Below are 18,368 nucleotides of genomic sequence, written 5' to 3' on the forward strand. Positions count from 1 at the left end.
TAAACAACGTTACTTATAGTACACCAGTAAAAACGTCTTATCCTATTGCTCTTCGAGCCATAATACAAAAGTATTTTGATTTGTATAACTGGCTTCTAATACACACTAAATCCATCATTGGTTAATATGTGCTTTTACAGCAATTTGACACAAAATAATATATTATTAATAAAACATAAATCTTGGGCTGATTTTTTGTATCAATAATAATGGAATTTTTTTAAAATTAAAGCGGTAGTTTTATTTAAAAAAAAGTAAATTACTTCAAATAACATATGCTTACATTAGACCTGAAAATGAATCTAAGGCAAAAATAATAAAAATGTTATGAATAGGCACAAAATAAAATAATTATCATAATCATTAAAAAAAATTCAGACAAAATCTTATAAAAAGATTATGAGGATTTTATTTCATTCATAAAAAATAACAATGTATTTAAAAACGCATTCATGACGATTGATAACTTGAAAGCATGAAAATATCTGGGCATTTTTCTAGTAAAGATTCATTCTGAATCATGAACACATGTCAGTAATTTATTTTCATTAACTATTTATTAGTGTTGAACTATGTATATATTTTGAAAATAACTAAATTATTTTAGTAAATTCGTTTGTGGTTGGTGTGAAAAAGAGATATATGTATATTTTTATCTCTTTTATATCAAATGAAATAGATGCTCCAAATACTTTATAGATTAAAATACATAAAATGATTTCAGAGAAAGAAAATTGAATGTATTTACATAAGGAAAATGCAAAAGAAATCACAAAATATGAATTAATTAGTGATTGTTTATAACTGTTCACTAATTTAGTTCTTAAGTAATTATACAGTGGAACCTCTCATAAAGGGTTATTCGCATAACAAGCAAAAAATGTGAAAATGTTGCTCCTTTAACGAGTGACATTTCGCATAGCAAGTTAGAGAGAAAGGGCAAGCTTCTTTTCACGACATTCACTTATGAGCCAGTACTTCTGCGCCAGTTAAAACAAAAAATGTTTCACTTGAAAAAGTAAGATTCTGGAATGAATTATGCTCACTGTGAGAGATTCCTCTGTAACTTATTTACAGTCTTGTGAGATATTCAGCAATTTTAAAATGGTAGAAATGAAAATTGAAATTTCCCTATATACACATATATATGTATATAGCATAACCTGTACTTATAGACTAAGTTCACCTTGAATTAATTTACTATGTTTGAAAAAAGTTATTTGAAATGCATAACATGATGCAAGTAATTGACAGCATTTCTATTGACATTTCATTATAATAATTCTTACAAAGTAAATAATATTATTTGAACATCAGAAAATGTCATGAGTATTTTTTTTAATTGCTGAGATTGACAATTATAGTTAATTTGTCTTTTAAAAAGATTTGTGTTTATCACAGGAGAGATAACTTTTTAAAAAAACTATATAAAAAAATTAAAGTTATACAAAATTATACTTATAAACTTTATCTCTATTCAGCTTGTCTGGATTTAGTTTTCCAGTATTCTTGTATTTATTATTAATGGTTTTGTATATTTCGCAATATAATCCTTCAATATTGTTTAAACATAAATTAATTTTTCTAAAACTTTGTGATAAAACAGGCAATTTGTTTGGTTTTGGTTATTTTCTATGAATTTTTTTTCAAAATCTATGCATTTCACATTTATATGGTAGAAGATCGACTCATTGGCAGAGAGTAAATTTCGGTATTCACGGTCATTTGCTACGTTTTTTAAGAATGTAACCTCCGTGATTATTGAGGATAGACTGAAATTATACAATCAATTGAATTTGCTTAAACAAAAGCTGGTTAACTATGTGACTGATGTATTTGAAGCTGTCTGTCTGTGTAATGTCGAGGAGTTCTTGCCCTCTCCGCCGGGGGAGACATGTCATTCGATTCGGTACTGGATTCTCGCTGATATATGTCTGTAAAAATGATATATTCACATCAAAATGTCAAATTGGATACATTTCAATATTTTAAATTTATTTATTACAAAATTTAGACCACTTCTATAAAAAAATAAATCCCAAATGAGTAGACCCTTTAAAAATGGTAAAAAGCTATTCAAACTATGCTTTGAATGGAACGTATGACATTTCAATGCATGGAAAGGATCTTATTATACGCATTAAATTATATAGAAAATGTAAATGAAACTATGAACCTTTTCATCTTTTTATCATTATTAAAACCTGCTATTAGCAAGCCATTAGCAAGTCCTTGAAAAAAAACTGACTTCTAATTTACGCTTTAAAACAGTATCACAAGAGCGTAGATATTTGCAATGTGAAATATATATATATTTTTTCAATGAAATAATTAGGTTTTGATAATGTGAACCTACAAACCACACACAAATACCCAAAAATAAAGTTTGTCTCTTATGGGTATACTGCTGTGTACTCCAGTACTAAGCTGGACTAGGACTTGCCGTTTGTATACAGCATTACTAGGTATATTCCAAGTAGATATTGTCAAACAAATTAAAAAAATGACTTCTTAAAAACAAGTCACATGTAAACTGCAATTTTATAAGTAGTTTAAAAAAAATTACTTACCTTGTTGGGGCATGGGTACGCAATATGAAGGTCCGGAACATTGACGAGCTCGACTCTTTGTACGCAGTGGCTGAAGTTCACAACCGCTATCTATCCTGTCTGTGTCTAAAGATTTCAATTATCCCGTTAGGCAAACAATTCCAATTGATATAATGACAAGACAGCTAGTGAAAACGACAAATTACCTTTGGAGTTAGTGTGTTTGTGCATTTTCTGTGGAAAGTGTCGTTTGCAAGGCGCTTGCAAAGGCGGTTCATCATTCTCCAAATGACCGAAAGTTCTGAACTGCAATGTGTGGTCTAATGTTGTAGGCACTACGGGCCTATTTGGGCCACCAACTTGGAATGTGGCATACGGGCTGATTTCATACATTTCTGTAATAAATATAATATTTTAAATATGTGAGTCAGAATCCTTAAATTAAAAAAAGACTTTGAACGCAGTTGAATAAAGAAAAATAAATTGTGCCAACAATTTGGCAAATATTTTTGGAAAATAACTTAGTTAAAAATAAAATGGTTTTCAAATCTATAGAATAAACAAAATATAAATGATCCTCAATAAAACGAGAATTTTTTCTTCATAATTTGTGTAAAAATGAAAAGTGAGTGCAAAATCCTAGTACATAATTTTTTTTTTATTTTCTTCAAATAAAAAGGTTAAAAAATAAAAGTATCCCATACCCAAATAAACAATATTTCAAACGATATCTCTTGTGTAAAATCTGAAAATGTCCACTTTCTCTAAATATGTATTTAACTAAGAGATGCCGACTATGTATGGTTGGATGCACACATGCTTTTAAAATGCATTATGTAGTATTTTCTATACCACTGTTTCTAGAAATGTCGTTTTCTCCTTTAGAAATTTTGTTTTTTTTTCAGTTTCTTACTAAAATGTGTCAGAACAGATTTTAGGACTCAAATATTCTTATTGATTTTTGGGTCTAAATTAAGCTCCACATATACTGGTTTAAAATCTCTGCATGACATTAGAAATGATACAATGAATTATTTAAAATAAATAAATGCATTGATAACGGTGTAGTTACCAGCGGATTCTCGTCGCATTTTATCTGTGTGACCTTTGATTGGTGAAGTTGAATAGTCGTGTTGGCAGTTTCTCATATTCTGTTGCTCCGCACAAATGGTTTTCTCATCGCTGGCTTGCGATTGGCTACGCTGCCTGTCTCCTCCGTACTCGGATTCGTCGGAACAATGGCATATTACACTGGAATCAATTCATGACAGTAAAATTGCTTGCGCAAAGTGGGATACACTCTATTTTAATGATAGATTAATGAGAGAACCTACTTTCTCTTGATAATTAACAAATACGCCACCGATAGAGTAGATATGGCCGCCACTGTAGCCAGAATGATGGATATTACATTGAAAATATTGTCTTGTGATCCGTCCAAGTCGTGTGGATATATCGGTTCCATTGGTAAGTTTGAAGGAGGCGATATAAGTGCTGGAATAAGTCAAATGAACACCGGTTATAGTTAAACAAACAATATTCCTTAAGATGACGTGTATCGCATTTATGTAAGATAACCATTTTTTATTATTATTGAGAGTTGTCATTTTTTTTTCTTATAAATAAAAACCTGATAATAATATCAAGTGAAGATAAAAAAAATGTAAAAATAATGAAATACTCATGAATAAGATATTAGGTGCCATTCAAATGAGGTTAATAGTGAAATTAGTCTACTGAGCCAGAAGTTAAAAAAATATTCCAATTTGATATACAGGATCTTTCAATAAGATCTTCCAAAGTTTCAAACTGTACAGCGGCCATATTGTGAATACTGCATCTGTCATATTGATTGTCATTTATTCAGTCTGTCATGACAAATCACAATGGATGGATAAAGCGTTCAAAAACATATGCAAGTGACCCCATTTTAGGGTCACCATAAGCGTCCTGACCGAGAGAATTATTTTTGGTGGATTAATTTGAGTCCACTGGTTTAGTAATCAATCAACAAAACGCAAGATCTGCTGAAAACATTGTCGCTGTCCATGAGAGTGTGCAGAAGAATCCGAGGCAGACAATTTCACATCTCTCACAAGAACTCGGCCTTTCTCAGACCACAACTTGGCAAATTTTGCAATGATTACCAACTTTTTTTTGCCTGAATTGGATGATATGGACACCAACGACATGTGGTTTCAACAAGATCGCACTGCAAACCACACAGCTTGTGCCATATGGAACATTCTGCACAAGATAGAGTAGATATGGCTGAGGGCACTACTATCTCATGTGGAGGTGATGTGAACTGGCCATCGAGATCGTGCGATTTGACCCCGTTAAGACTTTTTCTAGTGGGGTTTCCTTAAGTAGCAGCTCTATGTCAATAAGCCACAAACCACAGTGACCCTCAAAGCCAACATAACCCATACCATCAGTCAAATTCAGCCTGATTTATGCACCAGAGTCATGGAATTTGGACACTTTAGATACACGCCACTCATAGAAGCCACGGCGGACATTTGAACAATGTTATTGATAGGCCTTACAAACGAATAAAAAAATTTGATGATATCTTACACACACATTATTTTATTTAAATTTAAAGATAAGAAGCGTTTAATGAAAGACCCTATATAAGTTACAAAAATTAGCTCGAGAACATTCTAATTCCTCAGATTGCCCATTTACATGAGGCCAATATTGCCTTGGCTCAGTGGAATGTCTAAAGGTTGGCCAAGTGTAAATGCCGCATCACATTATAGATAGGTAAGAATGGATGTATAGGATAGAATTTTTGTAATCACCTCCAGATAGTGTTGTAGTAGCCGCTCTGATCAGCGATTCGCTTCTTCCTGCGTGATTTTCCGCAGTTAGTCTTATCTCATACCACTGTGCCGGTATGAGGGAAGTCAGTATGAGAGGTGAGGAGCTTGGCACGTTGGCGGCCCTCCATATTCCCAAATCTTTCCTTTCGCCTCGTCTCCATTCCGCTCCGAGAGAGAGAAGGGGACACAAGCCGCCTTCTCCTCCCCCCAGGGCTCTTCTCACCTCCACGACAATGGTAGAGGAGTTACTCCAAATTAAGTCTACCCAGTCTTCGGGAAATTTGGGAGCTAAAGTATTAAACAATTTAATATTATTTATTTATTATCAGACACTGGATGATATATCAATATAAGAGGAATCTCAACTGCTGTAATTTATTGATGGCGCTACTATCAGCCATACTTCCAAATCTATTAAATAACTACTCTCATGTAAAATAAAAATTAAAACCATTGCATATATATATAACTTAAAAAAATTAAAGCAATATGGATTTTCAATTTTAATTGTCGAGTTGTGATCCTGTGGTAAGTGTCACGTACTCTTGAGTCAGAGTTTCTCGGTTCGAACGTACTTTACCGCAATTTGATGCTTATTTCTAAAAATGAGTTGCTTAGACTCACAGAAATAGTATGAAATTGAAGTATTTTTGTTAATAATAAAAACACAAATGTTACTCTTTTTATATAAAAAAAAAAATGAGCTGAATGGTGAACATTACAAAAGTGATCACTTGAGCCAGCCAAATACCAGGCCGTAAGCCCTGTGATGCTGAGACTTTCATATTTTTTTGTATGAAAATGATAGATGTTTCATCTTATTATTACGGCGCAATAATTCTAACAACTTGAACTATGACCCCTTGCGCCCGCTAGGGGCAGGGCAGCAGGGGTGTTTGCGGGGAATGTTTAGGTTATACCCTTATGAGATTGATACAAAAGAGTCTGTACACACTTGTCCTTGTACTGTCATAGCGACCTGTTGATTAATCTGATTGCATCCTAATTATGAGTTATTATTACCGATACCCGAACCCCGTAATATTATATTTAAACAGCAAATGTTTCACATTAAACAAAGGACAAAATTTTATTTTGTGAGTCACATTTACAAATTGCCATATTTCTAATTAAACATAAATGAATTACCTTCTCCTTTGGTGTTAACAGTGACGGGGGTACTAACTTCACCTTTTCCTACCCGGTTGTGAGCGGTTATTTGAAAGGAGTACCGCGAGCCACATTTTAAACTGTCAACTTTGTATGAAGTTACTTCCGCTGATAACTCTATTATTTGAAGACTTTCCTCTAATCTTCTGTAGCTCAAAGTATATCCTGAAACAAGATAATAACTTAACTTAATAATAAATAAAATAATAATAATAAAAAATCTTTATTCCAGCTTGAATAAGTGGTGGGTGCATATATCGTTGTCATACAGGAGAAAGTGACCAAGTGCATTGTTTTACAAAAAGGTGATTATTGACTATTTGATATCTTACTAGCTTAATATTGCCCTGAAAAAATCCAAAAGGATTTTAAACTTGAAGGTATAGTATATTGACTTGGTAAAAATGACTAACTGCATTGATGTTTATTTTCTTGTCAAGCAAAAGTTACTTAAATGGCCCTCCTGAACATTTTACGTTTTGGTAGTTGGTCACTTTCTCGTGTAGGACTACGATATGTTTATATAGTCAGCCATATATGTTTTATAACATTTATTTTATAAAATGAAATTAAAATAATAAACAAATACAAATAAAAAGAATGAAAAGAAACAGCGAAAGAAAAAAAAGATTTTTTTTTTTTTTTTTAAAAATAATAAATTAAGTTGTCTGCCTCCATAGTGTAATGGTAAGCACGCTCGGCTACCGTTCTGGAGGTCCTGGGTTCGATTCCCAGGGGATCAAATAAATATAAATGATTTTTTCACTGTAATATTTATTCAAAATTACCCTGGACTGGTACCTGAAGCGGAGGGCTGATCACCTTTTCTTCATGTATTAACGATCAAGATAACACTGCGTTTATATGACGCAGTGCCCTATGCACCATTGGGTGCGGATGAGGGTTTGAAATGAAATGAATGAATAGTGAATAAAAAATAACAAATTAAAACTTTACAAGAAAACATAATCCACAAATTATAAGAATAAAAATGTAAATATTTGTTTTGTTTAAAATTCTAAATCTCCTAAAGGTATTCACCAATTGTTTTGAAATTTTGACACAGTGATGCATACAAATATGCACAAATTTTATAAAGAAAGGTAAAAACGTGTTTAGAAAAAAAAAATTGATAGTGACAGTAAGGGCGTTTGTGCACTACACGGAATTACACGGAATTTTACCGTCTGGCACGTCAGTTAGCATATAAAACGAATGATTGGCTTGGATTGGCTTGTGCTTTTGTCCATCTTTCTTCGGATCGGTGTTCTTGATCAGTGCGTGAACACGTTGCGCGTAAATTCAATCACGCTAAACTGTCGTGGTCGCTTTCATTTTTCAAAACCGGACTGCCGGACGGTAAAATAACATGTAGTACACAAACGCCCTAACACGCGCAAATAAATTGACAGGCATAGTGAAATTTAGCATATTAGAAATATGAACTTTCTCTTTTTTTCTTTTACATTTGACTAGACTGAGCCATAGCAATACGTGATTGGGTACAGATAGTGTTCAATGAAAAAATGAATGATTTTTTATTCTACGGCATTCTGAAGAAGTTGAATTCTGAATTTATTCTACGGCAGTTCAAATGTATTTTTTATTATTTGATCTTGTATTGTTGATAATAGAAAGTCAAAATGGTCAGCACGCTCGGCTACCGTTCTAGAGTTCCCGGGTTCGATCCCCAGGGGGGTCAAATAAATAAAAGTGATTAATTCACCCTAATATTTATTCAATATTACCCTGGACTGTTTCCTGAAGCGGAGAACTGATCTCCTTTCCTTCATATGTTAACGATCAAGATAACACTGTGTTTATATGATGCAGTGCCCTATGCACCATTGGGGTGCGGAGAAGGGTTTGAATGAATGAATTGTTGATAAAATGGATTGGGATTCAACAAGAATTGTGGATTTATTTTCAAGATCTTACCAAGTATAGGAGATCCCCCGTCAGAGGCATTGGGGGTCCATTGTAGCTGGGCATTGGATGCCGTAGTAAATATGAGTTGCAGAGAAGGAGGTCCGGGTGGCAGTAGACAGATTACAGTGTATGTGATTTCATCAGAACCAAAGAGATTCTTGGCCGAGCATGTGTAGTTTCCGCTCACCGATTGGTCAACACCTGTCGAGGAGCAAGGAGTAATGTGAAATATCTGCATGCTAAAGCATTTAATTTACCAATAGATATAGTGTAATTTCAGTAAAAAAAAACAGGGATTGTTAAAAGTTAAACAAAGTTACCTTCATTCAAAAGGTTTTAGTTGGCTGTTATTTCCAAACAAAGAATCAAACCAAAATTTATAAACTGATTTGATTCATTGTATTTTTAATGACTGGTTATTGCTGAAGATACAAATCATAATGGGACATTTAAATGCAAATTTTAAACTACTGGTAGATATAATAACACACTGTATAAAAACTATACATAGACAGAACTACAAGATCAAAAACACATCAAACAGAATCAAACATATACCTCGCTTGGTCAAAGGAACTATAAATATGACGCAATAACATAACATTACATGCTTCCAATATCCATAAATTCACTTAACAATGAAACTATATATTAAAGAGCTATTTATTATTGGATAATGGTGGGTAGATTCAAAATGGATTTAACCATTCGCCCATGTCATTAAGATTCCAAATACATACCATGATAAACAAATGATTGATCTGATAATTTTATAAAAAGTATTGTAAAATGTGCCCCAGGCACATTTAAGAATACTTTTTATAATACATGTTCCAACCAATGAATCCCCTACATGCACCTGTAGCACCTCATTTCAAATGCCTCCAGCTGCCTGATAGTCTACATTTCGCTTCCAGACTAGAGTTTTTTTTTGGTTGCAATACTTACTATGTATGAGCAGATTCCCCTCAGCGGTGACCCGGTACAGGTGACTGTGTGTGATGGTCTTCTGGGCATGGAGCCAGCGCCCTCGGGGCGTGGGGTTCCCCACGTACAAGCAGCCCAAAAGAAGGGACCGCCCCGCTCCACTGCGCACTACGCTGCCAAACGATGCAATGCGAGCGCCGGCTACATTCATTGCAAATGGAAATAAACATTAATTGTCATCTCCTTCTTTAGTCTGTCCTCCACTGCTGGATATAAGCCTCATCCGTATCCTTCCATTTTTTTCGGTCTGTTGCTGCTTGCAGCTAATTTCTAGCCCTCCAGCGGCTATGTTATTGAACCATCTTTTTTGAGGTCCTCCCAAAGCTCCATCTAAAATTTTTTAGCGGTCTACCTCGTGGGGTCCTGTCTTGCAACATGTCCCGCCCATTGCCACAATTTGGCCTTGTAAATATTAATACAATATATGTAATAAAACACATATGGTATAGAATTGACTTATTAAATCATTTCCGTACACATGACAAGTGACTTTCGCCAGTCTAGCCATTTTGAGACAAAGGTCATTTGTCCACTACAAGGGATTTCACCATCCGGCAGTCCGGTTTTCAAAAATGAAAACGACTACGACAGTTTAGCGTGATCAAATTTACGCGCAACGTGTTCACGCACAGATCAAGAGCACCAATCCGAAGAAATATGGACAAAAGCACAAGCCAATCATCGTTTTAAAAGCTAACTACGTGCCTGACGGTAAAATTCCGTGTAATTCCGGGTAGTGGATAAGCCCCCAAAGAGATCCAAGGAAATATGGTTAAGCAAGGATATCCTTCCCCATAGGCATTCTTCTTTCTGTCCATACAACTTTTAAATTAAAATCAATTAATCTTAATTTATAGAGATAAAGATAACCAACCTCTTGATGTAGTGACTTGTGTAACAGGAGAAGTGCTGCCGCCTTCCCCTGCGCCCGTACTGGCCGAGAGCCAGAACTCGTATCTGCCCTTCTCCACGAGACCCCTGGCCTCTACAGTACCCCCCAACCCGGCCCCTACATTGTTTCCTGCCTCGGCTATGCTTATCTGGCGGCTGGTTGGCGGACCACTTCTTAAAAAAGATTAAAAAAAGTATTACAAAATATAATTTATTAGACTCTAAGGAACATATCTGGCAAGAGTCTACAAGATAGAATAAGGAACACCCTGGTATAATAATAAAATGTTATAATGATTTTAAAACAAAGTTACATTTTAATTATAAAATGGAAAATCACAAAGTTGGTGCTTCAAATATAAATTATATTTTATTATATATTTTGCTACCTTCCAGCTTCTCGATAGTAGAGCGTATAAAATACAATATTTCCATTAGGTTTCTTTGGAGGTAACCAGCTCACAAGAATGGATTCTGCTGTAAGGGATATTGCTTTAATGTTTGCTGGCTGCCCGGGAACTGTAACAAAAATTGCAAAATAAATTCAAGAAAGAATTATTTATAATTGGTCTGGGTGTCTGTGATGTGTTTTTCACATTTATCTACCCTATCCTTACTATCCTACCTCCGCAGGTAAAATGGTAAGCCAAGCATAAGCACAAATTGTCTGCACAAGCCTCTAAAAGTAGAAGCTTTGTGGGTTATTCCTTTAAAGGTGGAGACTGACCGGAGCAGTTCGTCGTAACATAACGTCATAACATCGCTCGCGGCGAGGATCACCGAGCATCCGAAACTATGGATGGAGCGCTTGACTCGGTGTAGTGACTGCCTGAATGCTTACATCGTAACGTGTTACGTTACGACGAAATGTTCCGGTCAGTCTCTACCTTAAGAAAAAAATCCCAATAGATATTGATAAGGAAGTTATTTATTATATTTCAAGAAGATGTAGAGATATGTCGCTGGTTTTGTTGGCGCACTTTACTGTTACATAGATATGGAAGTCTTACTTATCTTATATGGAGTTACTTACTATCTTCTTCAGTGGTACAGAATACGGCAGGGCTGAGGATGCCATCCCCCGCGCCAGTGTAGGCCAGCACCTGTATGGAGTAGTTGGTGTACTTCAAGAGGGCGTGGAGGTACGTCTCACTGCTACTGGTTCTCTTCACTTCGGCAGCTGATACACTTTCCTCCACTGCAAGAAAAATTTGACTCCTTATTATCATTTGACATCCACAAATGATATAAGTAATTTGATGAAAAATCAATGAACACATTTTAGACGGGTGTTTTTTACACTTGCGAACCACTGGCGACGGGATTTGATAATTGTGTACTTATATAGTTTGGACCTTAACAAAGAGATTATAGTACATAATGTTCATAAAAAGTAGTAGTCAAACATAAAATAATTCCTTCTTTTCTTTTCTTTTCTGACTTTGAAATGGGGCCGGCGCAGAACGACCGAACGGGTGGAAATACCTTTTCCGTCCTAACTGTGTTGAAAAAAATACAACTTAGTGAAAAACTTACTGTATAGGTCCGATAGAGGTTTGTAGAGGATCTTGTAGCCTAGAAGGTTTCCTCCGTGACGAGATCTTGGCGGAGGAGCCCACTCTATCTTCAGACTTTGAGAGGATAAAGGAGTACAGTGGACTGATTGCGGTGGTGCAGACGGAACTGAAACGTGAAAAAGATTAAAGTAAAAAGTACTTGCAACAAAAATATCTAAAATATTCCATGTTTTCAAGATAGTTTTCAATTTGGTTATAATTGTATGACGATTCAATTAAATTTACTCAATAATTACATGACAAACTTACATTTAAGATGTATATATTATTAATGTGAATTACAAAGTGGGATTATTAATATAAATTACAAGTACAAAATGTAAAAAGAATCTTGATCTTAGTAGAACACTTTTAGTAGTAGAATCCCGCTTTGGAATATCCCCTCAGACATATAGAACAGATCAATATCTGGCATGATATTGTTCAGCATAGCGGTAGCTCTTAGCCACAGGTATAACCATCGGCAGGTTGGTCCTATATATATATATATAGGAATGTGAATCTATCTATTTTGATGCTATCATAAACTATGGGGAACATAAACATAACCATCGGCAGGTTAGTCCTGTATATAGGAATGTGAAACAATCCATATTGATGCTGCCTTAAACTATCGGGAACATACAGACCAATGCTACGCATAATTTCAGGATTATCGATCATACCGCGCAACAATTGATAAAAATATGTAATTACCTCCTTCCTTGGTGGTGGCCAGAACAGGAATGCTAGGTGGTCCGTTCCCGGCCCGATTGGCTGCAGACACAGTCACCCTGTAGCGGGTGAACTGGGCCAGGCCGGATATAGAAAACCTGGCCACTGAGGGCCCTTTCACTGTAGCGGAGCTACTGTGGGGGATCTGCGGACCCGAGGCCTCAGGGTCCGTAGCTTCGGACCAGTGGACAGTGTAGCCCATCAGCTGGCCGTGCCAGGCAGTCATAGGGGGAGCCTAAAAGATGGGTGTAAAATGATAGATTGGATTGGTGGAGAAATGAACCTGTGTGACCGTTGCACATTGTATCTTAGAAGATAAGGAATGTTTTGTTGTATTAGGTAAAACAGGCATAAATACGGTATATACCCGAAAGTCATGGAGTTTGTAAACAGTCACGGAGTTTGTTAATGTATCATTTATAATTAATGCAATAAAATAATTTTGTTACATTTCAATTGCTTTGTGTCAAAATTATTTATTACCTTGTTTATAATATACAAGACTTATTGTGTCATGCAAAAGATTTGGCTTTCCAATTTTAAATTTTATATATATAGTGATAGGATCAGGAGGAATTAGCTGACCGTAGCTGAAAATTAGAAAAATAAGTAATTCAAAACTCTAAAGGAACTTTTTCACATTTGTTTATGTGATGAAAAACAACACAGAAAACTGATCCAAGAAATGGACTGTTGGCAAACGTAAACAGCCCTTCTGTTTGAACATAATTTGTATTTTGAAAGTTATTAACTTTCTGGTTTGATAATATAACGCCCTCCACATCATTCAATATTGACTTTTTGTAATAAGACTCAAACCAGTTCCTTTTATCGTGCTTATGATTATTTTTTATAAATGTATAAAAAATAAAATATTTTATCACGATGATAGCTTTGTTGGATTAAAAAAATCCATGGAAAGGGTTTTTTATTGATGACTGGTATATTTAATATAAACCAAGATGTACCTACATAGCGTCTATGTAATTTATGAGAGGGCTTTGCCTCTCTTTATTTTTCTATGAATGTATAGATTGATCAATAAACTTATTTATTATATATTTGAGTGCTTGGTAAACTAATTGCCATTTTCTAATTCTTAGGGAGAAAAGTTTTACTAAAGTCCTCATCATTTCAGGATTAATCATAATTGTGTACACTCACCTGCCAAGTAATGATAAGTTCACCAGCTTCACCCGGTTGAACATGAACATTCTGTGGGGATTCTGCAGGAGCTGAAACAAGTGATTGGTATTGATGAATAATACCAATTTTTAGATATTTGAAAGGCTAAGGAAATAACGATATTATGGGCAATGATGAAGCTACCTTCTTCGTGTGTTTTGGCTATGATTGTCTCGGTGAAAGAGCTGCTCTCAATCTGATTCACGGCCAACATTCTCATGGAGTATGTAGTATCCGGTTGCAGTCCGCTTACTTCTCCTTGTTCCATTGTGTCTGTTCCCTCTCTATAATGGAAAATAACCGAGTTTATAAACGGAATGTCTTATAAGGGAAACTTAAGCGCCTTCCACACGGATGAAATACTGCTTTGGCATTAATAAAATAAAAGAGAAACGGTATGGGATTTTTTATTTTCAACGGTCATTGTTTGGTCTACTCGCATCATCTTTGTAAATGGAAGACCATCGCTTAGTAACAAAGTAATTCAATCTGCATTTTAAAATGCGGCAATAGCACATTGAATACAGAGAAGTTTGGCAATAGCACATCGAATTTTGCCAATTTTGGCAATAGCACATTGAATACAGAGAAATCAGCTAATAAATCTGATTATATATCAAACTGGTTCACTTAATATATTGCATCAATCCGTCACCCATGTGGAGGGCAAAATTAAATTAGTCATACATTCATGATGAATATATCTGTTCACTCAGAGAGCTATTAGGATTGGGCTAGTCTAGATAACTTTTTATTAGTGATACTGAGCGCTGCAGTTGACAGTAATGCCAACTATCATTTCCTCTTAAAACAAAGAGTTATAAACTCTCATAATCTTACAACTACTAATCATTTGATCAATCCCATCACTACCCCACCACTCTATCCCTCATCAACATATATGAGTATTTATGTAGTAGTTTAGTACATTTTGATTGTACTTTAAATGGCCTGAATGAGACTGTTAATATGAGAGAATGTACTTACAACATAATTATGGATATAAGAAGGTTGCAGTCCATTCGGACACTTGTAACTCACCCAGATATTGACTGTATAGAAGACGTTGCAATGGTTAAGTTGACTATGCTAGCACTGTCCCAGGAGTCTCTGGCATCAGGCCCTAAGGGTTGGTACTGCAGCAGGTACCCCAGAACTGGGCTGTTGCCATCAAATGGTCTCCGCCAAGTCAAGCGGACTGATCGACTGCCAACTTGCATTACCTCCACTCTTGTCGGAGGATCGGGTCTTTCTAAAAATAAAATGCCCATACATATTTTTTTATTGCAATATATAATATTTTTTATACATGCATACAAAGTTTAATGAATTGTTATTTTTTAACAATTTTTTTAAAGAATTTACAATGATGTCGCTCACTCCTTTCAAGAACGTCATAAATCAAAAAACTTGATTTTTCAGGAGAACGTTTTTAAAGTTTAAAAATATAATACAATATATTAAAAATAAATATCAATTCACTTACTCAACTTTTAACTGTGCAACAGATCTTTTTAGGTAAAACCTGAAGGTTTTTTCTCCATTTTAAAAATATTAAGTATATTTAAAAATATAATTAAACAATACCTTTTCTTCAAAATGCAAAAACAGCACATTCTGTCCTGTAGCAGGTAAATATTCAGATAACACGCATACAGAACGCATTGATAAATTAAAATAAAATTGTTTTTGGCGTCACATGTATTTTTTAGCTATTTCTTATCTAGTATGTGTAGTAACAATTTTTTTCGATAGAATACAATGCAAATTCAAGAAACAATATTAATAAGTCTGAATTATTCATAAATGAAGTAATTACACAAATTATTCAAATAATAATGCTATGGAGCTGTTAAATACCTTGGACAGCCAAATGTATGAAGTGTTCACTCCTTCCGTAAGAATTGCTTGCTTGGCAGCGATACAGTCCCGAGTCTTGTCTGTCTGCCCGTTCAATGCTCAGCTGAGATCGGAGTCCATTTTCTTTTTTTAGCTCGGAAATGCTCAACCTAGAAACCGATTCAGATGAATTAAACCACCATTTAAAAGATAATGTACATTTTCATTTGAAGACAATGGATAAATACAAAATACAAGATGGGCCCCAAGAGTTTTACAATGGAGACTCTAGGAGAACAAAAGAGGTGTTGTAAGATCCCAAAAGAGATGGTCCGATGACATAGTCGCTGTGGGGGGTAAAAACTGGCTGCAAGCAGCAACTAACCGGAGAAAATGGAAAGAAAGGGAAGAAACCTACATCCAGCAGTGGAGGTCACAGGGCTCATGAAGAAGAAGAAGAAGGAGAATAAATACAAAATTTACCTATAATTATGAGTATCAATTGGGTTGGTGTTATGGGTCCATACATTTTGTACCGGATTGTCCCCTAAGATGTCACAAACTAGAGTCACAGGATCATTTCTTCTGGTTGTTATATTTTGTGAGGAAACGTCAAATCGAGCAGGCTCTAAAAAAAATAAATTCAGTTCTTAATAATAAAAATCTTTGTCTAATTAACAGCACATTTTTTATGAAATATTGTTTTAAAGGCTCTAAACTTTTCTCTTATTAATATATCTTATACTTTGTACTATAATTATATTGCGAGGTAATTAAATACTATAACTAGCTTACTCTCAAGCTTTGTTGGGAAATTAAAATATATGATTGTGAGCAGTTCGATAAATTAGATTATATATTTTTATATTATAAAAAAAAATCACAAAAATTATTGATGGTTTTAATGTAATATGATAAATGTTTGATGCATACACAGACCAGAAAATAAGTTATATTATTATTGGCCATTTTGAATACATGAATTTTTAAGTTACCGGTTATAGTAATTAAACCATAATATAATATCAACATAGTTAAAATATTTATATATACAATCACAGATCTATGCGATAAATTTATTCTATTCCACAGAAAAAAAGGAAAAATTGTTTGAAGGAAGAAGGCATCGCTGGGCTATACTTGTTATTTAAATGGATTTAATTTGTAATTATAATTTTATTGAAAGGATATAAATTTTGAAAAAGTAGAGTTTGATTTTGGATTTTCTTAAATATGGAGGCAAACAATTCATTACATAGTGAAATCATTAAAGATATAAAATACCATTGACTTCCACATTGATATTCTTGTATAAAATATTTCCTATTCCATTTTCTGCCGTGCAGCGGTAATTTCCTTCATCTTGGGATGTGATGGAATTAATGAAGAGAGAGCCATTATTGAAAATACTCAAGTGTGAATTTATCGGTATAAGTAGATCATAGTCTTCACTCGCTTTATCTGAAAAGAGATACAGAAATGTATGAGTTGTTATCAGTTTTCATTTATGAATTATTTTAGACGATTTAAAAAAGTCTTACTGTGTTGTTTTGACCAGTATGTTCTCGGCTCTGGGTAACCTTTTGCGTCACAGTTCATAAAAACAGAACTTCCTAGGAGAGTTGATATATCTTGAGGTTCATAATGCCAATACGGAGGAACTGGAAGTGAAAATATTACATTACCAGAAATACCAGTTGATGGTGACAAAATTTAATTTTAATTGGAAATAGAATGTGCAAATGAAGGTATTCAGTTGACCAAAATTGATGAGGCAATAAGACATAAAGATCTATCGGATTTAGTAATGTCTTATTTAGAAAATATAACAAGACTAATAAGACAAATAAATGAGTTTTGTGACAAATCTTGATTGATAAACTAACTAACTAACTAACCATCACGCCGCTTCCTCGCAGGGGTAGGCAGAGAGAATAGAGCGCCACACCACTCTGTCCTTGCAAACATTCTTCGCCTCTTCCACGTTCATGCATCTCCTCATACATACCCGCCGATTGTTACGACTCCTAACCTGACCACTTTCAAGTATTTGGCATACCTGATTGTGCCATGTTTTTCTCGGTCTTCGTCTGCTTCTTTTCCCGCTAACATTCGCCTCATAAATTTGTTTTACCGTTCTTTCCTCACTCATTCGTTCTACATGTCCAAACCATCTCAACACACCTTTCTTAATTTTATCGATAATGCTTATCTCAGCTTTGCATTCCTTCCTTATTTCACTATACGATTGAAATAAGATATTTAATCAATTGTGTCTAGTGTATTGTTTGTAGGGATCAACCTTATAAATTTATTATGAACTACACACAGCCACTATCACTTTTAAGACATATAAAACTAAATATGCTTTAAATCCTTGTACATAAAGAAAGGCAAAGAGAATTTTCTAAGGCAACAAAAAAATATATGAAAAAAAACATTTGAAGGTAAATTTTTCCACCCTTCATGAATGATTTCTCACCTTTTACTATGAGTTCTATGGATGTGTTAACTTTCCCTGCAGAATTGGTAGCTGTGCATGTATACGAACCACTGTGACTGGAAGACAGACTCTTAAATATCAGATAATTGAAGAATTCCGCAGTATGCTCTTCAATCTAGAAAAAAGTACTTGTATGAAATACCTACAGACATTTTAATTTCTCATTGATGGCCAATGATGAGAATTTTGAGTGACA

The 18,368-nt window shown here is 34.5% G+C and overlaps 1 protein-coding gene across 1 annotated transcript in view; it reads right to left on the minus strand.

The window, feature by feature from the left end:
• Positions 1 to 243: 243 nt before the first annotated feature.
• The window catches only part of LOC148307853 (cell adhesion molecule Dscam2-like), a 196,539-nt gene continuing 178,414 nt past the window's right edge, over positions 244 to 18,368 (minus strand). Inside the window, exons 14-35 of the mRNA XM_088262768.1 lie at positions 18,152 to 18,287; positions 17,211 to 17,330; positions 16,954 to 17,130; positions 16,153 to 16,297; positions 15,691 to 15,839; positions 14,872 to 15,082; positions 13,975 to 14,114; positions 13,810 to 13,880; positions 12,628 to 12,880; positions 11,891 to 12,037; positions 11,388 to 11,552; positions 10,744 to 10,873; positions 10,338 to 10,528; positions 9,425 to 9,604; positions 8,486 to 8,677; positions 6,527 to 6,712; positions 5,357 to 5,665; positions 3,884 to 4,043; positions 3,622 to 3,800; positions 2,756 to 2,944; positions 2,571 to 2,675; positions 244 to 1,934 (exon numbers count right to left, since the gene is read on the minus strand). Coding sequence (XP_088118894.1) covers positions 1,816 to 1,934; positions 2,571 to 2,675; positions 2,756 to 2,944; positions 3,622 to 3,800; positions 3,884 to 4,043; positions 5,357 to 5,665; positions 6,527 to 6,712; positions 8,486 to 8,677; positions 9,425 to 9,604; positions 10,338 to 10,528; positions 10,744 to 10,873; positions 11,388 to 11,552; positions 11,891 to 12,037; positions 12,628 to 12,880; positions 13,810 to 13,880; positions 13,975 to 14,114; positions 14,872 to 15,082; positions 15,691 to 15,839; positions 16,153 to 16,297; positions 16,954 to 17,130; positions 17,211 to 17,330; positions 18,152 to 18,287 — 3,654 coding nt within the window. The 3' untranslated portion in view covers positions 244 to 1,815. The remainder of the gene's footprint in view (positions 1,935 to 2,570; positions 2,676 to 2,755; positions 2,945 to 3,621; positions 3,801 to 3,883; positions 4,044 to 5,356; positions 5,666 to 6,526; positions 6,713 to 8,485; positions 8,678 to 9,424; positions 9,605 to 10,337; positions 10,529 to 10,743; positions 10,874 to 11,387; positions 11,553 to 11,890; positions 12,038 to 12,627; positions 12,881 to 13,809; positions 13,881 to 13,974; positions 14,115 to 14,871; positions 15,083 to 15,690; positions 15,840 to 16,152; positions 16,298 to 16,953; positions 17,131 to 17,210; positions 17,331 to 18,151; positions 18,288 to 18,368) is intronic.

Source organism: Brachycentrus maculatus, unplaced genomic scaffold (assembly GCF_059751285.1).
Source record: "Brachycentrus maculatus isolate JH-2025_06_01 unplaced genomic scaffold, ASM5975128v1 h1tg000188l, whole genome shotgun sequence".
In the NCBI taxonomy this organism is placed as follows: Eukaryota; Metazoa; Arthropoda; class Insecta; order Trichoptera; family Brachycentridae; genus Brachycentrus; species Brachycentrus maculatus.